General features: G+C 44.3%; 1 protein-coding gene across 18 annotated transcripts in view; it reads right to left on the bottom strand.

Annotated features, from left to right (window-relative positions):
* MACF1 (microtubule actin crosslinking factor 1) overlaps positions 1 to 17233 on the bottom strand; it is a 332059-nt gene that overhangs the window by 148660 nt on the left and 166166 nt on the right. For all 18 annotated transcript variants that reach the window (XM_088835151.1, XM_088835150.1, XM_088835152.1 and 15 more), the window contains 17 exons: positions 16914 to 17033; positions 16680 to 16775; positions 15909 to 16036; positions 15725 to 15818; positions 15372 to 15526; positions 14410 to 14686; positions 13105 to 13233; positions 12342 to 12419; positions 11591 to 11752; positions 10427 to 10531; positions 9729 to 9824; positions 6870 to 6995; positions 4244 to 4396; positions 2413 to 2567; positions 1892 to 2018; positions 1304 to 1487; positions 693 to 862 (listed from right to left, as the gene is read on the bottom strand). In XM_088835151.1, the coding sequence (XP_088691277.1) occupies positions 693 to 862; positions 1304 to 1487; positions 1892 to 2018; positions 2413 to 2567; positions 4244 to 4396; positions 6870 to 6995; positions 9729 to 9824; positions 10427 to 10531; positions 11591 to 11752; positions 12342 to 12419; positions 13105 to 13233; positions 14410 to 14686; positions 15372 to 15526; positions 15725 to 15818; positions 15909 to 16036; positions 16680 to 16775; positions 16914 to 17033 (2355 nt within the window). The remainder of the gene's footprint in view (positions 1 to 692; positions 863 to 1303; positions 1488 to 1891; positions 2019 to 2412; positions 2568 to 4243; positions 4397 to 6869; positions 6996 to 9728; positions 9825 to 10426; positions 10532 to 11590; positions 11753 to 12341; positions 12420 to 13104; positions 13234 to 14409; positions 14687 to 15371; positions 15527 to 15724; positions 15819 to 15908; positions 16037 to 16679; positions 16776 to 16913; positions 17034 to 17233) is intronic.

Genomic DNA, 17233 nt, shown 5'->3' with positions numbered 1-17233 from the left:
CTGCATTCAAATGGGTATATGCTGCTGCTGCTAAGTCACTTCAGTCGTGTCCGACTCTGTGCGACCCCATAGACGGCAGCCGACCAGGCTCCGCCGTCCCTGGGATTCTCCAGGCAAGAACACTGGAGTGGGTATATATCTTTGCCTTTAGCTTCTCTTCTTTTCTCAGCTACTTGTAAGGCCTCCTCAGACAATCATTTTGCCTTTTTGCATTTCTTTTTCTTGGTGATAATCTTGATTACTGCCTCCTGGACAGTGTCACGGATCTCCATCTATAGTTCTTCTATGGATGGAAGTTCGTACTATCTCCATTTTCTAAGAAAGGAAACTAAGGATGATGCAGGGGGGTGTGGGCTGGATCCCTTGTTGGGGAGCTAAGATCCCACATGCCTCATGGTCAGAAAACCAAAACATCAAACAGAAGCAATACTATAATGGATTCAACAAAGACTTAGAAAAAAAAGGTCCACATCAAAAACATCTTCAAAAAAGAAAAAAGAATTTGCTCAAAGTCACAGAGAAAAGTGTACATCAGAGCCCACAGCAGAATCTGAGCCTTTCCATACTATCTGTGGAGTCACATGACTGACAGTAACCATGTCACAGAATATAACATGCATGCAAGGGACAGAGTGGAAAGCAGCAGCTCTACTGAGCAGCCTTAGAGCACCCACCTTGCTTTAAAGGCTTACCTCTTGTTCTGCAATCCTTAACGCATTGTCTTGCCGAGCATCTTTGTCAGTCCTGGAGCTGGCTGGGGACTGAATTCGCTGGATTAGCCTCTGTTCACACTCCTCCAGGCGCAGCCGGATATTCTTCAGCTCTGAAATGTACATCTTGGCCACAGTTTCCTCTTTGTCCTCTGTGAATGCACAAGCACAGAAGACCATTAAGCACCACAACAGAGATCAGCAAACCTGAGAAAAACAGCTTTACCCTTAGACAGGGCACCACTGGTTCTAGCAGAGCTGATGCTCCATGAATGAAAGCAAGGCCTTATATGGGGAACCTTCTGCCTGTTCCCAAACTCCCTGCATCATATACTGATCTTTAAGGTCCAAATGCATACTTTCCACAAGAAAACGGGATAGGTTTATTAGCAATAATGAATAAAATATAGCCTTTTCTTCCACAATCTGATTTTGAGAATTCATCTCTATGAGTTATTCGCTATCTCAAGTTTTTCTAGCAATGCAAATGGTAAAAAGGTGGTGATGATACTTTCTAGTTTGTATGAAGGGTCGAGCAGCACCCTTCAGGGCTCTCATTCCACCTTTTCTCTCCCTCTTCCCAAAGCACACACCATTCTCCATGGACTTCAGCAGGTGCTGGAAATGGGTTTTACACGCTTCCACCTCCTCTTCCAAGCGAAGACGGTCAGCCACTGAGAAGAGGGCCGAGTCACGACTCTCCTGCAGAAAGTCTTCGTGGTGAGCCTGCAGAGTCTTCATAACCTGGGGGTACTCCCCAGGTGCTGAGGAACGGAGCTGCAGAGAAAAAAAAAACAGTGGACATTTCAATGGAATGGAAATGTAATACAAAATAGTGCACAAACCATATTTATAAACATGTTGATTTTTCACAAATTGAATATGTCCATGAAATCAGCATTCAGATCAAGAAGCAGGACATTACTAGCATCTCAGAAGCACTCTGTGCCCTCTCGGATGTAAATCTTAACGATGGCTAATTCACCAGTATACCACTATTCTGCACATATATCCAAAAGGTTTTAATTTCTAAGATCCTCAAGCTCCTAACCCTGAAACAGTATCCCTGACTTCATTTCCCACTAATTGGGTAAGAGTCTCACAGTAATAGAAAAAACTTCCTGCTGAAAAAAGAAAACTTACCAACAGGCTATAAGCCTGGGTTTAGCTTCCATAATTACCTTTTCCAGATTCCAGGTCTTTACAAGGTCAAGGGCCTTCCTCAGATAGTTCCAGGAGATAAGGCTTTTGGTGTTGACATGTAGCTGATGCCAAAGGGCCATCACCTTCTGATAAGACTGCTCCACCCTACAAACAACACAAAACCTGTCTATAGTTTTCTAAGACCTGAGGTCCACCCTAGAGACCTTCTAAGGGAAAAACTGTGATTGTCTCAGCAGAGCTGAGCAGAGAAAGGCAACAAGTCAAATACTAACAACACAGGAATCTTTAGACCTAAATTAATTGATATTCTCAAGCACATATTTAGCAATCTCATAAATGCTACCTGAATATATTGATAAGATAATTAAGAGAAGTCAGAGCAGAAAAGCAATGAGAGACAAAATAGAGACAAAATAACTCCATTTGAAATTTTTTAAAAATTACAACAATGCTTAGAAAGCAAACGCAGATTCATCCCTCCATCAGTTCACCCGCAAAGGGCAGAGGTGGAAGCACAGGGTGGCAGCTGAGCCAGTACCTGCTGGCCGTCTCCATGGCATCCTTATTGGGTGGGGGGATGAGGAAGCAGACTGATGGCACCATTGCCTCGTTCCCTGTGGGGCTGATCACTTTCCACTTGGTCCTCTGTGAGTTATCTTCCAATACACACTCATCATTCTTGCAAATAGTTATCTGAAAACACAAATTCACAAGTTATTGCTAATGGATAAACAAACAACCTATTATTACCTGGTGCCTGATCCCAAGGCTACGAAATCCTTAAGGAAAAATCATTTTGGAGACCTTTATCACCTAGGGAAAGTTTCTGATTTTGACAAAAAGATAATGTGTATAAATATACAACCCAGGGATGGTTGCAACATGAAAGAAATAAATGAAGCAAGTGTTTATTAAATGCCTGTTACATTTCGAGTAACTCGGATATGACAGTTATATGGAGACTGTAAGAGCTCCAAGAGCAATCTCTCTGTATCCACAATGAATACGGTAAAATTAAAGGGACATAATACAACTTTGCTTTTGTGATACTTCCACATCCTCCCTTCCTGTCACCCCACTCAAATCCCTGAAATGTTTAAGCATTTGAAATCATCAGCTCTTTCTCTTGGGAGACAGGTAACCAGTACTATTGGTTTCTGTCTAAATCATAGACAGAAATATTGAGATAAAGAAAAGCACAGGAAGAGTTGATTCGTTCTTTGGTATAACACATATTTATTGAGCCTACTATGTGCTCGGAAGTATGCTAGGCCACTGGAGATACATATCCCACATATTCTGATGTGCTGCTTGGTTACAAAACTGTGTGACAAACTCAGTTTACCAGGAAATGCATGGAAGGCAAAAGACCCGGTCTTCGTGAGAGGGGTAAGGAGATTATTCAAGACTCTGAAGCCACATTAAGGGATTCAGACTTTTTGAAAAGAAATGGGGAAACTTCCCTAGTGTTCCAGTGGTTAAGATTTTGTCTTCCAACGCAGGGAGTGTAGATTCAATCCCTGGTCAGGATTGGAGCTAAGATGCCACATGCCTCGTAGCTAAAAAACCGAAACATGAAACAAAAAATACTGCAACAAATTCAATAAAGACTTTAAAAGTGGTCCATGTGGGAAAAAAAATCTTAAAAAATAAATAAATAAGAACAAATGGGAGAACTGTTGTTAGGACTTAGGCAGGGGAGTGATTTTTTTAAGATCACACTGGCGGTAGGATAAAGAATACATCGAATGGGAGGCTGATGCAATTATCCAAGTGGGTCTGATCTAGGTAGCAGCAGCAGGGACAGAAAGAAGAATACTTGAGGGATATTTGTGTGTGTGTATGTATGTGTGTGCTCAAGCTGTGTCTGACTCATTGTGATCTCATGGACTGTACCACCAGGCTCCTCTGTCCATGGGATTTTCCAGGCAAGAATACTGGAGTGGGTTGCCATGTCCTACTCCAGGGGATCTTCTGGACCCAGGGATCTCCTGCACTGGCAGGCAGGTTCTTTACCACTACGCCACCTGGTAAGCACAATGAGGGGTGTTTCTTTACAAATGCTGACTTGGTAATCCTACCAGCTGTTGGAAAAGAGGAGAGGAGTCATGGAACTCTCTAGGATGCTAAAAAGCCCCATTTCTAGCCACTCTTAGGCAACTGGGTAGATAATGATGTCAGTTACTGAGGCAGGGAGCAGGTCAAGATTGTAGAGTTGAGCCTTATGCTTTTAAAGATAGATTTGAGCATGTTTAAGTTCTAACAACAGAACTCATTTGATCATTTGATCTTTCCTTACTATCATAACCCTAACTGAAGGCTTCCCTTGTCTCCCTTTGGAGCAGGAGGTACCCTCCCCACCTCCTCACCTCGATCTGCCTATAGTCACAGATGGCCTTCACAGAAATGGTGCTCTTTAGCATGTGGTCAGGACTGCGTGGCTTTAGCTGAACAATGGATTTTGATCTCCCAACAAGACTGGCAACGGAACTCTTGGATTGTATAAGCTGCTCCTTTTCATCCTACGAAATGAGAAGAAATCCAAAGAGACATTAATGTTGCTCCTCGGGAGACTGAGTCAACAAAGAAAACTGAGTGCTCCACTCCCTCCGAGAACATCACTTCTCGGTTAAGTAGGGATCCTTGGTGGAGCCATCTTAGAAACACAGGGATAAAGAAGACAGGAGAGGATGCTTCTGTCTGCTACCAAGTGCATTTATACCCAAATTTTGCAGCTTTCTCCCTGTGCAGTTTTCAATGAACCATAAAGCCACATGCAAAAGCAAATAATAAATAAATAAAACAAAAAAAGAATTTCTAGCTGCCAAATACAGCTAACAAAGGATTTTGCCAAGTAGGGTTCAGAGAACATGGGAGTTAAAAACAATGAGAGTAACTAGGTTGTGGTGGTGGTTACTACTCAGGTCCTCATTGACAGAAGCCAGCTCTTGCCTCGCTGCTTAGGAGAAGGTAGAGTCATGCTCTTTTTTTTCTTTTTTAAATAATGCTATCTCCCAAGCTCTATTAGAAATATTTTACTTTCTTAGATTGAATCGAACTTGCTAGAGAAAGATCTTAGCTCTTCAACCAACAATCTATAAATCAAAGTTGCTGGTGAAGGTATTGTGATCAACAATTTAGGGTTTACCTTTTGGAGTCTTGCTGTGCTATATTTATATAAATTTGATTGATCTGAAAGAGATCTCATGCAAAATTGAAGCTCTCAAGTCTCTGCAAACCCAATTTTCTTAAAAACTAATGAACTTCTTGTCAACAAAATTGGTAGCAATCTACTACCAATTCCATTAGAGAGTAAAAGACAACCTTTATCTATTAACCAGGATGTTCTGAGATAATTTTGACGTATTAAAAAGTCCCCAGAAGAGGACTTTCTTGGGATGGAAGTAGATGTGATGAGGGTAAAGAGTTAATAATGTTAAGAAATGCCATTAAAGAATTAAGAATATGCAAGTAGAGAAAAAGAAATGCTTAAACAAACTACCTGTGCCTGTCCCCGGGAGCATGATTGGAAGAAATACAACTTTAACTTATTAGTTAAGAGAGAGGAATGGAAATATGTCAGGGAGACAGCCACATTGTTCCATTCTTGAGAGCTGGTCTACCCATTTCAGTTTCCTTGCAATAAAGATGTCAATTTCTGTCTAACCCACAGCCAAACATCTCAAGCTCCAGAGACCAAGTGCTCAGCGTGGTACAAGGTCTGAAAAGAACCAGAAGCCATGACAGATGCTCCCGAACCTGACGGACAAGCAGCGGAGCAGACCCAGGTGACTCCATGCCCCGATGACGCCGCCAACTCGATGCCCCTGACCTGGAGAGGAGGGAGCAGAGCAGCAACCCTCGAGAAGAGGAGATAGGACAACACCTGCAGAGGAGTTACCCTATGACAGGAAGGTACTCTGTGGGAGGGAGGAGATAATAGCCAAGGATTATTATATTCCTCCTTCATACTTGATGTGCCTCCGAGAGAGACATTCTAGAGACATCGGAAAAGTCAGGCCTTTACCCTTCATTCCAAATTAATTCAGTTCACAAATTATTTGCTCAGGTGAAACCACTGAGCCTAAATTCATTCATAGCTTTACAATACCTGAAAGTATTTTTTTTTCAGTCAATTAATGCTCAAAAATTCCCAAGTCTTACCCACGCAAAAAAAAAAAAAAGAAAGAAAGAAAATGACACTGTTTTGGGTTATTCTGATTCTCTTACTTATAACTTATTACTAAAATGTGAGACTCCCCTTGGCTTCTCACAAAGGAAAAGTAATTTCCCTATTAAATGTATATTTCCATCTTAATTTGAGATGTAGTTTGAGCCCCATCTTGTCAACTATATAATATATGCTTAGTAAGTAGTCTGCTGCTGACTTTTACTACCGACACCACTGAAGGAATAGTTCATTGGATAACATAAACTTGATTTGGATTAAATCCTGCATGCAAAACTATTTTTAAAAAGTTAATACTGCTACATAAATAAACTGGATAGATACTGTATTACACCTAAATAAGAATTAATGTGTTTCACATATCTCACTGTTACCAAAAGAAAATTTCCAAAGCAGGAAAAAACTGGCTCAGGTCTAGTTCATTGGTATTTTAATTCTCTTTGCATGAGAGAGTGAAAAAGAATTTGGTGTCAGCTAATCCCATCAACCCTATTTTTCATGCTCTACACCCTTTGGCTCCAACTCCTGAATTAAAATAGGAACAATGAAAAGAAACAGTGATGAACACTATGTGGCTCAGGGGCACATGGCCAGGCCCTTACTTCAAGAGCATACCCAAAAAACACTTATTAGCAACTTCTTTAAGAAAAGAGAAAAAGAACCACATTGATTAAACTCCAATCGCATGTGAGCCAAACTTTATAGCGACGACCTGCAGCCCTGGCGCTTTCAAGGATATGAACAGCAGCAGCTGACACGGTTTACTCTGCTCCCCAGAAGCAGTCATCCCATGATGCAACACCCACCATGGAGTCCTGCAGCAGGTCCTCCAGGCGGGACACGCTGGTGCTGCGGTCACAGGAATACTTTCGTTTGATGGAGTCTTGGAGGCTCCTCAAGAATGACTCCAGGTCTCGAGCGTCACTGAAGAACTGCGGGCATAAGAGGGAAGGGTACCTGGTGCTCAGTGCGTAATGACGGAGAAAGAACAACTCCACTGTGCCGGCTGATTAGACAGTCCTGGATCACAAAGGCCATGCCAGGGAAACAGCAGGGCTGGCTGCCACAAAGCCCACTGAACCCAATACAAGAGTTAGTCTGCTTCACCCTTCAGAAGCCACTGCTCTTTCTCCTTGTGGGCTAGCTAGTGACAGCACTTGACTGTCAGGTCTATTTCATGAAAAGCCTAGAGGTTGAGTGACCATGTGTTTCAGTTTACTGATTTGATTACAAAATGATCAGGAAGCTTATTTAATTAGGAGCAAATCCAAACAGAGATAATGGCTCATTTCCTCCTCCCACCCTCACCTGAAACAAGCAGTATGTTCTTGATGTGGTGACAGACTGATGAAGAAAGAAAAAATGGTTCTGATAATTTACAGCCCCTTCCATCAGGAGGTGGAGTCTCTTTTTATCCCCCAGCAAAGCCCTCCCCAAGCTGGGCTTGCTTTAGCCAATGGCACATTAATACATGTCACAGCAGAAAAAAGTACTTGTGCACCGGGACATGCGGTCGCTGGCTGCTTGTGGAACATAGCTACTCTATCCCACTCCAGGTTACTCTCTGCTTCCCTGCTGCCCTCTACTTCTGAAGTCACTTTATTAACTGTCATGTGCCACTTGAGCTTCCAGGAAAATCAAACACAGGCAGAAACAAATTTTAAAAAGGATCCAGTAGGATAGCCTACTGGATGCTAGAGACTTGCATACTGACTTATCAGCCCAGTCTACCGTCTGACATGGGAGTGACACAATTCGGGACCAACCAGCCCCCAGCCTGCCTGCCAACTGCCTGCAGCCATGTGTCACCCAGGCAAGATGAGAAAAAAATCTTCAGCTGAGCCTAGCCCAAACCACCAAAGCAGAGTCTCTCGAGCTGACTAATGGTTGTTGCTCTAAGCAACTAACTTTTGGGGTCGTGGTTTGTGCAGGAAAGGTTCACTGACACAGATGTGTTTTTAACTTCACTCATCCCGTGTGCATGCTGGCAGGCACACGCCAGCACAGGCAATCACACTTACAGTCTCCTGCCTGAATGAAAAAGGTATCCCCTCTGACGAAAACAGATCCATCCCCTCTGACGAAAACAGATCCATCCCCTCTAAACAGATCCATCCCCTCTAAACAGATCCATCCCCTCTGACGAAAACAGATCCATCCCCTCTGACGAAAACAGATCCATCCCCTCTGACGAAAACAGATCCATCCCCTCTAAACAGATCCATCCCCTCTAAACAGATCCATCCCCTCTAAACAGAGCCATCCCCTCTGACGAAAACAGAGCCATCCCCTCTGACGAAAACAGAGCCATCCCCTCTGACGAAAACAGAGCCATCCCCTCTGACGAAAACAGAGCCATTCCCCTCTGACGAAAACAGAGCCATTCCCCTCTGACGAAAACAGAGCCATCCCCTCTGACGAAAACAGAGCCATCCCCTCTGACGAAAACAGAGCCATCCCCTCTGACGAAAACAGATCCATCCCCTCTGACGAAAACAGATCCATCCCCTCTAAACAGATCCATCCCCTCTAAACAGATCCATCCCCTCTGACGAAAACAGATCCATCCCCTCTAAACAGATCCATCCCCTCTAAACAGATCCATCCCCTCTAAACAGATCCATCCCCTCTGACGAAAACAGATCCATCCCCTCTGACGAAAACAGATCCATCCCCTCTGACGAAAACAGAGCCATCCCCTCTAAACAGAGCCATCCCCTCTGATGAAACAGATCCATCCCCTCTGACGAAAACAGATCCATCCCCTCTAAACAGATCCATCCCCTCTGATGAAACAGAGCCGTCCCCTCTAAACAGATCCGTCCCCTCTAAACAGAGCCATCCCCTCTAAACAGATCCGTCCCCTCTAAACAGACCCGTCCCCTCTAAACAGACCCGTCCCCTCTAAACAGAGCCGTCCCCTCTAAACAGAGCCGTCCCCTCTGACGAAAACAGAGCCGTCCCCTCTGACGAAAACAGACCCGTCCCCTCTAAACAGACCCGTCCCCTCTAAACAGACCCGTCCCCTCTAAACAGACCGGTCCCCTCTAAACAGAGCCGTCCCCTCTAAACAGAGCCGTCCCCTCTAAACAGAGCCGTCCCCTCTAAACAGATCCGTCCCCTCTAAACAGATCCGTCCCCTCTAAACAGATCCGTCCCCTCTGATGAAACAGATCCATCCCCTCTAAACAGATCCATCCCCTCTAAACAGATTCGTCCCCTCTAAACAGATCCGTCCCCTCTGATGAAACAGATCCGTCCCCTCTAAACAGATCCGTCCCCTCTAAACAGACCCGTCCCCTCTAAACAGAGCCATCCCCTCTAAACAGATCCGTCCCCTCTGATGAAACAGATCCGTCCCCTCTAAACAGATCCGTCCCCTCTGATGAAACAGACCCGTCCCCTCTAAACAGACCCGTCCCCTCTAAACAGAGCCGTCCCCTCTAAACAGATCCGTCCCCTCTAAACAGAGCCATCCCCTCTGAACAGATCCGTCCCCTCTGATGAAACAGACCCGTCCCCTCTAAACAGACCCGTCCCCTCTAAACAGACCCGTCCCCTCTGAACAGAGCCGTCCCCTCTGAACAGAGCCGTCCCCTCTGACGAAAACAGAGCCGCCCTTGCTGATGCACACGCACGCACACGCACACACACAGCCCAGGTACCTGGAAATAAGCAGTATTCTCTTTCACGTGCTGCTCAACACACAAGCACAGCTGCTTCATCCACTGCAACTGGGACTGGACAGCGGCGCTGTAAGCCTGCAACAACCAGGCACACAGACAGAAGGGCATGGGTTCAACAGACCTGCCACAAATGTGCGATGCACTCTTCCATTTACACTTCCACTAGTGCCAGAGGCCAACAGAGGATACATGAGATAGGTGGCTGGCATCAGCTCAAAGCTCCCCACAAAAGAAAGGCCTGTCTTTTATGCAACATGGTTTTGTTAGAAGAGGTTACATAGAAAAGGCCTCTTCTACACTCAGTTGCAACTAAACGATGGGGGCAGCAAACCCCAGGCCTAAGTCAATCCCTCTGCGGCCTCTTCCCTGGCCACAGGCACCACGCCCAAGAGGCAGGATATGTCTAGACAGTTCTGTGAAAAAATATGGTTCAGGTCACTTTCCCCATGAAGTCAGGAGTTGATATCACTTCTGGTGTTTCTCACAGTGCCCCCGTTAGGCTATTATCACAACTCTCTGCAGTCTTTAGGGGGCTGGGGTGTAATGGGAGAAGACCTAAGATGCATGATCCTTGATGCTTCCTCCAGGCCCCTCAGCAGAGCTAAGTCTTTGACGAGAACACCTGTATAATTACAACCTCTGTGCACTTGACCCTCACACCCTCAAGTCACACGCACCTCCACAGTCTGCTTGGCGGGGTGGTTCTCAAGGGACAGTAGCTCGGCTGTATCTTGTAGAGACCGAAACACATCCTGTTTCTCCTCTAGTTCCATTGTCAGCTCCTGAAAGTTGAATTCAGCTTTATTCAATAGGTGCTATCAGGGAGGAGTAGAAATAAAGAAAAGGCTGTGTTCCCTACCCTACTTTACAGAAGCCCGCAACCCAGGGTTAGTGCCAAAATGAGATGCATGAACGGTATGTGCCAGAGGATTTCAGAGAAGAGCAAAAATGTTGGGATTACTGGAGAATGACTCACAACAGACATAGGACCTGAGTCAGATTTGAGTAAGCAGGGGACACGGGAGACGCTGAAGGCAAGAAAGGAGGGAAGGAGGCCGGAGGGGAGGGTTCACATAAGCACACGCTGACACAGCACCTGATCCTCACAGCGACTGGCTGGCTCTAGGTTCTGTTAACACTTTAGGCCCCAGTTTAGAGGCCAGCTCTTCTGTGCCGCTGGGTATCCTTGCTATCAGATTTGACCTTCTCTCCCTGATGCTCTCTGAGCACTTTCCTTATGTCTCTATCATAGCCTAAGTTTCATTCTTATAGATTACTGTATTACAGTATCACTTCTTCTTTACTTGAGAAGAATCATACTTCAGAGAATTCAGAATTTATAAAAAGTCAAGAATACACCAAAGTTAAACAATATTAAGCCTTGTACTATATTCGCTCACGAAACGTTACTTAGCCTTTTACACAATCCTTTGAAGTGTCACTATTATCCCATTTTACAGAGGTCCAGGGAGAGTAAATGACTTACCAAGGTCACAGAGCTAACAAGCAGAGGAGCAAGAATTTCACTTAAGGTCTATCTCATTCCAAAGTCTATACCCTTGACCACAAAGTTAAATTGCTTCTAAAATGATTCAATTTGCAAACTGCTGCTCTCGTCACCCAGGACACTGCCTTTCTAACTACATTCCAAATAAATTCATTCTAGAGCTTGATTTCCCTTCTCTCCATATACACTTTCTCACAGGGACAGATATATATTAAGCAGGGTCCCTATTCTATCTAGCAAAATGGAAATCCTGAAACCCAGGCTCTCAGACCAGCTCCTCTGGCTCCTTCCTCTGCTGTTACCAAATATGACAGGTCTGTTGTGCTAGACTCACAGAGAAGTAATTTTTCTTGGCTGAGATATTGGGATTGTTGTCACTCCAGTCATATGCTAGTTCCTCCTCCTCCTTCTCATTCAACCAGATCAACTCAGCTGTAGCTCTCGAGACAAATTTATGCAGGCTCTGAAGGTGCCTCATCCGGAAGCTAGAAGTTTCCTAGACAAAGGAAGGATTACAAGGTCAGACTGTCAGCCTTTCATCTATAGAATATAGCACATTTGACATCAAAGCAAAGAATAGCTGAGGAAATGAATTTAGCTTTGCTTTTTAAATCTCTGGGTGTTTCTCCAGTTTTAAATTTAGTACAAGTTTGGCACAGGACTCCCACGTCAATCCTAGCTGGAAGTGAGAACATGTCAGGCCTGTGTGGGGCTTCATGGATAAAGAATGATCCCGGGCCGGTCCTACTCTGCACAATCTTGAAAGACAAGAATGAAGAACAAACAGAAGAGGGGTGCCTGTCCTGTCAATCTCAACTTTGAGTTCTGATGGCTCAAGAGCACACATGGCCACTGCTTTGGTGAAGCACAATAACTAGGATAAGCTCTACTGAAAACTTTCTGGGGCAGTGGTTTCTAACCCAGGAAGAAAACTGAGAAAAATGTTATGATACATATGAACAACTGCACAGGAAACAATATAACCTAATAAATAGAAAACCAAAACGGGCCCAAACCAAGAGCCTTCTGAATTAGGGAACCACACGCTCCATGGACAGAACAAAACAGAATTAGTCAAAACTCACCTTCAATTTACAATACTGTGTCTCCAGCTTTCCAAGAGTTTCAACATAACTGGTATGGAAATTTTGGGACATTTTTCCCTGATTAGAAAAGAATGAGACAAAAATATATTGGAGAAAAAGTAAACTATACCTATGGTATGATTTCAACTATATAAATATTATGTCTGCACACACACAGAGATTAGTTACTCTGAGAAAACAGAAGTTTGGACAGTGCATCTCTGGGTGAGATCTGACAGCTCAGAGCAGCACTGAGTATGGACAGCCTAGCAGAGTAAGCACACCTGAAAGACCTCATGGTCTTCTGCTTCCAGTAATTCTGGGAGTTTTTTAAGCAAAACCATGCCTGCTGATTCCTCAAACTGGTTAGACGCTTTTGGAAGAGGAGACTAGAAATTTAAAATGGGAGAACACAAAAGAGTGAGGGAGCGGAGAGAGGGAGGAAACACTTGCTTTCCAGCTCTCTACTGCAGGTAGACGGGCAGCGGAAAGAGCATAAATTTTTGGATCCAAGGGCCTGAGTTTGGAAACTGCATTTGCTACTTAACTAATTTTGACCTTAGCTTTCAGTATCACTATTGTTTTTAGTAAAAAGGGGTTTATAAAAACACCTTTCCTGCAAAGTTATTTCAAAAAAGCAAGAGATATTTCATGTGCAAAAGGGATTTGTGGTCGAGTTTCATGTACAGGGATAGCTACACTGTATACTGCTCCATCGCACAGCCACCCCAGCTGCCGATAACGGATTCTGAATGCCTCCCACCTCGTACAGCCTGGCCTCTTTGACACTTGAGCCCAGTTCTTCCACACTGGCATGGATGTGCTGCTGTGTTTCCAACTGCAGCTCCACACTAGGCAGGTCATTGCCCCACTCTGCTCGCTCCAGTTTCATCTGGGAAAAAAAAAAATTATGAATATAATTTATTGCTAAGTTGGCTGAAAATGAAAACTGTCAGCATCAGTTTGGACAACATGGCTGTGGAGAGGGGACTGGCAAAAAGGACATCTAAACCATCTCCATCTTGGCCTCTTATAGACAAGTACGTTATGAAGTACCCTCAAGGAGCTGGAGGATAAACCCCATCCCTAAAAGCAGCAACAGCAGCCTTTGGTTGCTACATGATAGGATTACATCCCTGAATTTACCAACAAGAAAGGTGTCCCCATAGGCTGAAAGGTTTAACTTTACAGTTTAGGCATTTCCCTTTAAGGAGTCTTTTCATTTCACAATCAGAATGGAGATAAGAAATAAATATCCATAAATACTAAGCTCCATTCATGTCATCAACTATTGGCTAATGGAAGGGAATTGTAAAAGAGCTTGTCTTTGAGTTTATTTGTTGGTACAGGGGGAATCTGTCATCAGAAGATGGGAAGAATTTCATAGAAAACAAAAGGGTTAGAGGGTAAGAGGACGATGTCGAACTTGAACTGTTACCCTAGAACACGTGTGAATACTGCCCCTTGGAACTGTGTCTTGCTTACACTTCAGAGCTGATACAAAAACAACAGTGAAGCAGCAGCTCCTCTGCAATGAGGGAATTTCAGAAAACATAACTGGGGTTTACAGACTGGGCAACTTCTCCCACCAGCTCCCCCGGAGAGCACAGTCAGCTGAAGGGAAGAGCTCCATGAAGGGCTTCAAATTAGAAAAGACTATGCATTTAAGCCTTCCCTGGTGGCTGAGACAGTAAAGCATCTGCCTACAATGCAGGAGACCTGGGTTCAATCCCTGGGTCGGGAAGATCCCCTGGAGAAGGATATGGCAACCCACTCCAGTATTCTTGCCTGGAAAATCCCATGGACAGAGGAGCTGGGTAGGCTATGGTTGCAAAGAGTCGGACATGACTGACTTCACTTTCACTTTCATGCATTTAAGATGGGATTTTGATGATTTGAGCTGATCTTATTCTTTCAAAATTTAATAGAGAAGGGGGCTTGGGAGCTAGGCAGCGGTGATAATTAAGGGAATCTATACAAGGGACACAGAGCAACCCGACCCTCTTAGACAAGTGCTGAATTCAAGGACCCTCAGTGTGCTGTGTAAGCATTTGGAATATACACCCACCTGCATTTCTTCTACCCAAGACAGTAGTTCATACACAAATCGAAGGTTTCCTTCATCTTCAGAGGAGGAGATAGACACAAGTTCAGCCCGAGTCATGGGCTTTCGGAACCAGGAGGTAGAAGAAGAATGGGTTCCTTTGGTCAAGGGTTCTGCCTTCAGATGAGTAGTGGTTAAAGTAGAGGGTGGAACCAATTCAAGGGAAGTGAAGTGGCCCTTCCGGTACAAGTTCGTGCACTCTAGACGCAATGTGACCAGCTCATCCTGCAGACGCATGACCCTGAAATGGAAAAAGAGAAAGAAGACATTAAATTTATAATGTGCTTTTTAAGATAAAAATTTCCCTATACATTTGACAAAGATGAGGTAAAAATAAAGATGAGATCATCTCAGGGAAACTGTTTTTAAAAAGAAAAAGTGTTCTGTGAATGCAAGGTGGTGTTATGTACATCTTCACGGTTCAGAGTCATCTCTGAGGCAAGTGCCAAGTTACAGTGTTAACTGGAGGGAAGAAAATCAAAACCAGAGTCGACAACTCCTGGATGACACAACAGAATAAACCATGAACTGAGGGGGTCAAAAGATATAGCTCTTAGTCCCAGCTGTGTACACAGACCCTCACCCCCTCCATGCACTGGGTCCTCCTCTATGAAAATTTACACTGAATCGCTCCAGCAGTCCTAAAGCAGACATGGTAGCATAGTGCCGCAGGTCCCTCTGAAATATGTGGGGGTGTTATACGATGCCACACACAAAGATTAGGGAATCCTTCCTGTCCTTAGTGGGCAGGGCCTAGAATAAAGGAAACCTGCTTCTACCATGAGAATTTTCCTGCCTCAAATACCTGTAGCATCCCTACTGAGACACTGATCCCTGATGTCCAGGCTGTAAGAGTCAGTGCCCGACTCTTAATATCTGCGAACCAGCAGTGATCAGGCCCTCTGTTTGAGTCCCATGTTGCTCACCTAAAAGCCAGCTCTTCTAGCTGGTAGTAGTTCTCATCTCGTAGGATTTGGAGATCCACCTGCAGCTGTCTGATGAGACCTTCACACTCCTGAATGTACATGATGACATCTGACTCACACTGCACTGGCTGCCCTGACTCCAGGTGAGCAGCATCCTGAGAGAGAAAGGGAGAGTAAGAGGCGGAGAGCTCCCTCTGCGCTCACCCACTTGGACCCAGGGAGCCAAGCGGTCCCCTGCAATTCCAAGACAAACGAAGCCGGATCCCTCAACTGTTGACTTTAACCATTACAGCACAGGATGAGGAGCAGAAAACATGTGACATGAACATGTAAGATAGAACAGTCAGACTTACAGCCTGCAGTGTATTTTTAGCTAGTGTCAGTTTTTCTTCACAGTTCAAAGCACCATTCTGGATTTTGTTTGCAATCTGTAGCAGCAATTCCAGCCTAAAATAATAAGGTGAAAACCAGAGTCAAGGGCAGGGCTCAAAGTGGCCCAGTAAGTGATGCCAGATCCCCTCCAGACTCTGGACCCACCTCTCTACAGCTGGCCGTAGTGATTTCTCTCGCTCCAGCATCTCAATGATGAGTTTTCCCCACTCCTCTTCCACATCATTAGGGTGATAACCTTGAGGCAGTTTAATTCGGCCAAATTCAATCCATACCTAAAAAAAAAAAAACAGAGATACTCTTTTAGTCCAAAAACACAGCCATGCCCTCAGGCCCCAGTTTTAATTTATGCCTTGTCCATCACTTCCTGCTTCTTTGCCCAGCCATTCAGCAAATTTTCCCACTGTCTAATACGAGATGACAAGTGAATATTTTAGCAGTACTTCACCTTCAGGTGAGAACAAAAAAATCACCTCTAAAATAGGGACCACTTGCTTGAAATCCTTCCATTTCTTACATGTTTTCCATAAATCCTCCTGTCCTCCCCTAACCCCACTGTGGAAATGCCCATCTCCGCAACTCCAAATTATCTAGGAATCAAATTGTGAAGGGAAGCCTCTTTTCTCTCTTTCTATCTGAGAGAAAGAATTAGTCTTCCTCTGAGAAATAGGAAAACATCCACAAAACTCCAAATTTCTGAATGAATGTGTGCCATTTTCCAATAGGCCCTTTGAAAAACAGTGATGGCAGATACCTCCCCTTTACCGTAAATACTCAAGAGCAGCGTGAAGAGTGGTGCTCGATTTGTCACCCTGAGAATATTGGTATTAACGAAGGTTTGGAAGAAGATGCAGGGAACAAAGTAACAAAGGGCCTGCCAGCAAACCCCAAGTCTCAGCAAAGGATAAGCTTCCTTACCTCTAATAATTTATATAATTCCTCAATTCTTGCTTTTTCTCTCTCCTTGGCCAGAATTTCTGTTTCTTTGAAGTGTATGTATTGATTATAAAGTGCCTACAAAATTAACATTTGGTGAATGAACACAAACATCCCAGTTTTCATACCACCTCACCCAGAAGCCAGCAGCAGCAAGCTCTGAGACTTACTCCCCAGAGTGAATTTATGAAAAATGATTCAAGTTCATAGCCTTACCTTTAGTTCAACAGGGTTCTGGGGAAAGGATTTATCTGACATCAGTATTGTGTGCTGTTTGATCCAGGGAATGAGGGAGTCCACTCGGCTTTGGTATTCTTGCCACCTGGCGTCCACTTCCTATTGCCAAAAGGGAGATACCACACACGCCCTGATTAGCAGTGTGCAAGCCAAGCTCAGGAGAAAGTAGCTCAGGCCACCCCAAACTACATAAAGCCCTTTCCTTTAATTACTGACAACAGACACAGCCACTCAGTTTAACATTCAGAGTCCCAGTTTCAAAGCTCCTCAAGGACTCTTAAGATGGGATTCAATTTCCT

The sequence above is a fragment of the Moschus berezovskii genome, chromosome 4 (assembly GCF_049115385.1).
Source record: "Moschus berezovskii isolate FMDL1 chromosome 4, NW_MosBer_1.0, whole genome shotgun sequence".
Classification (NCBI taxonomy): domain Eukaryota; kingdom Metazoa; phylum Chordata; class Mammalia; order Artiodactyla; family Moschidae; genus Moschus; species Moschus berezovskii.
This window is presented reverse-complemented; position numbering and strand designations above follow the sequence as displayed.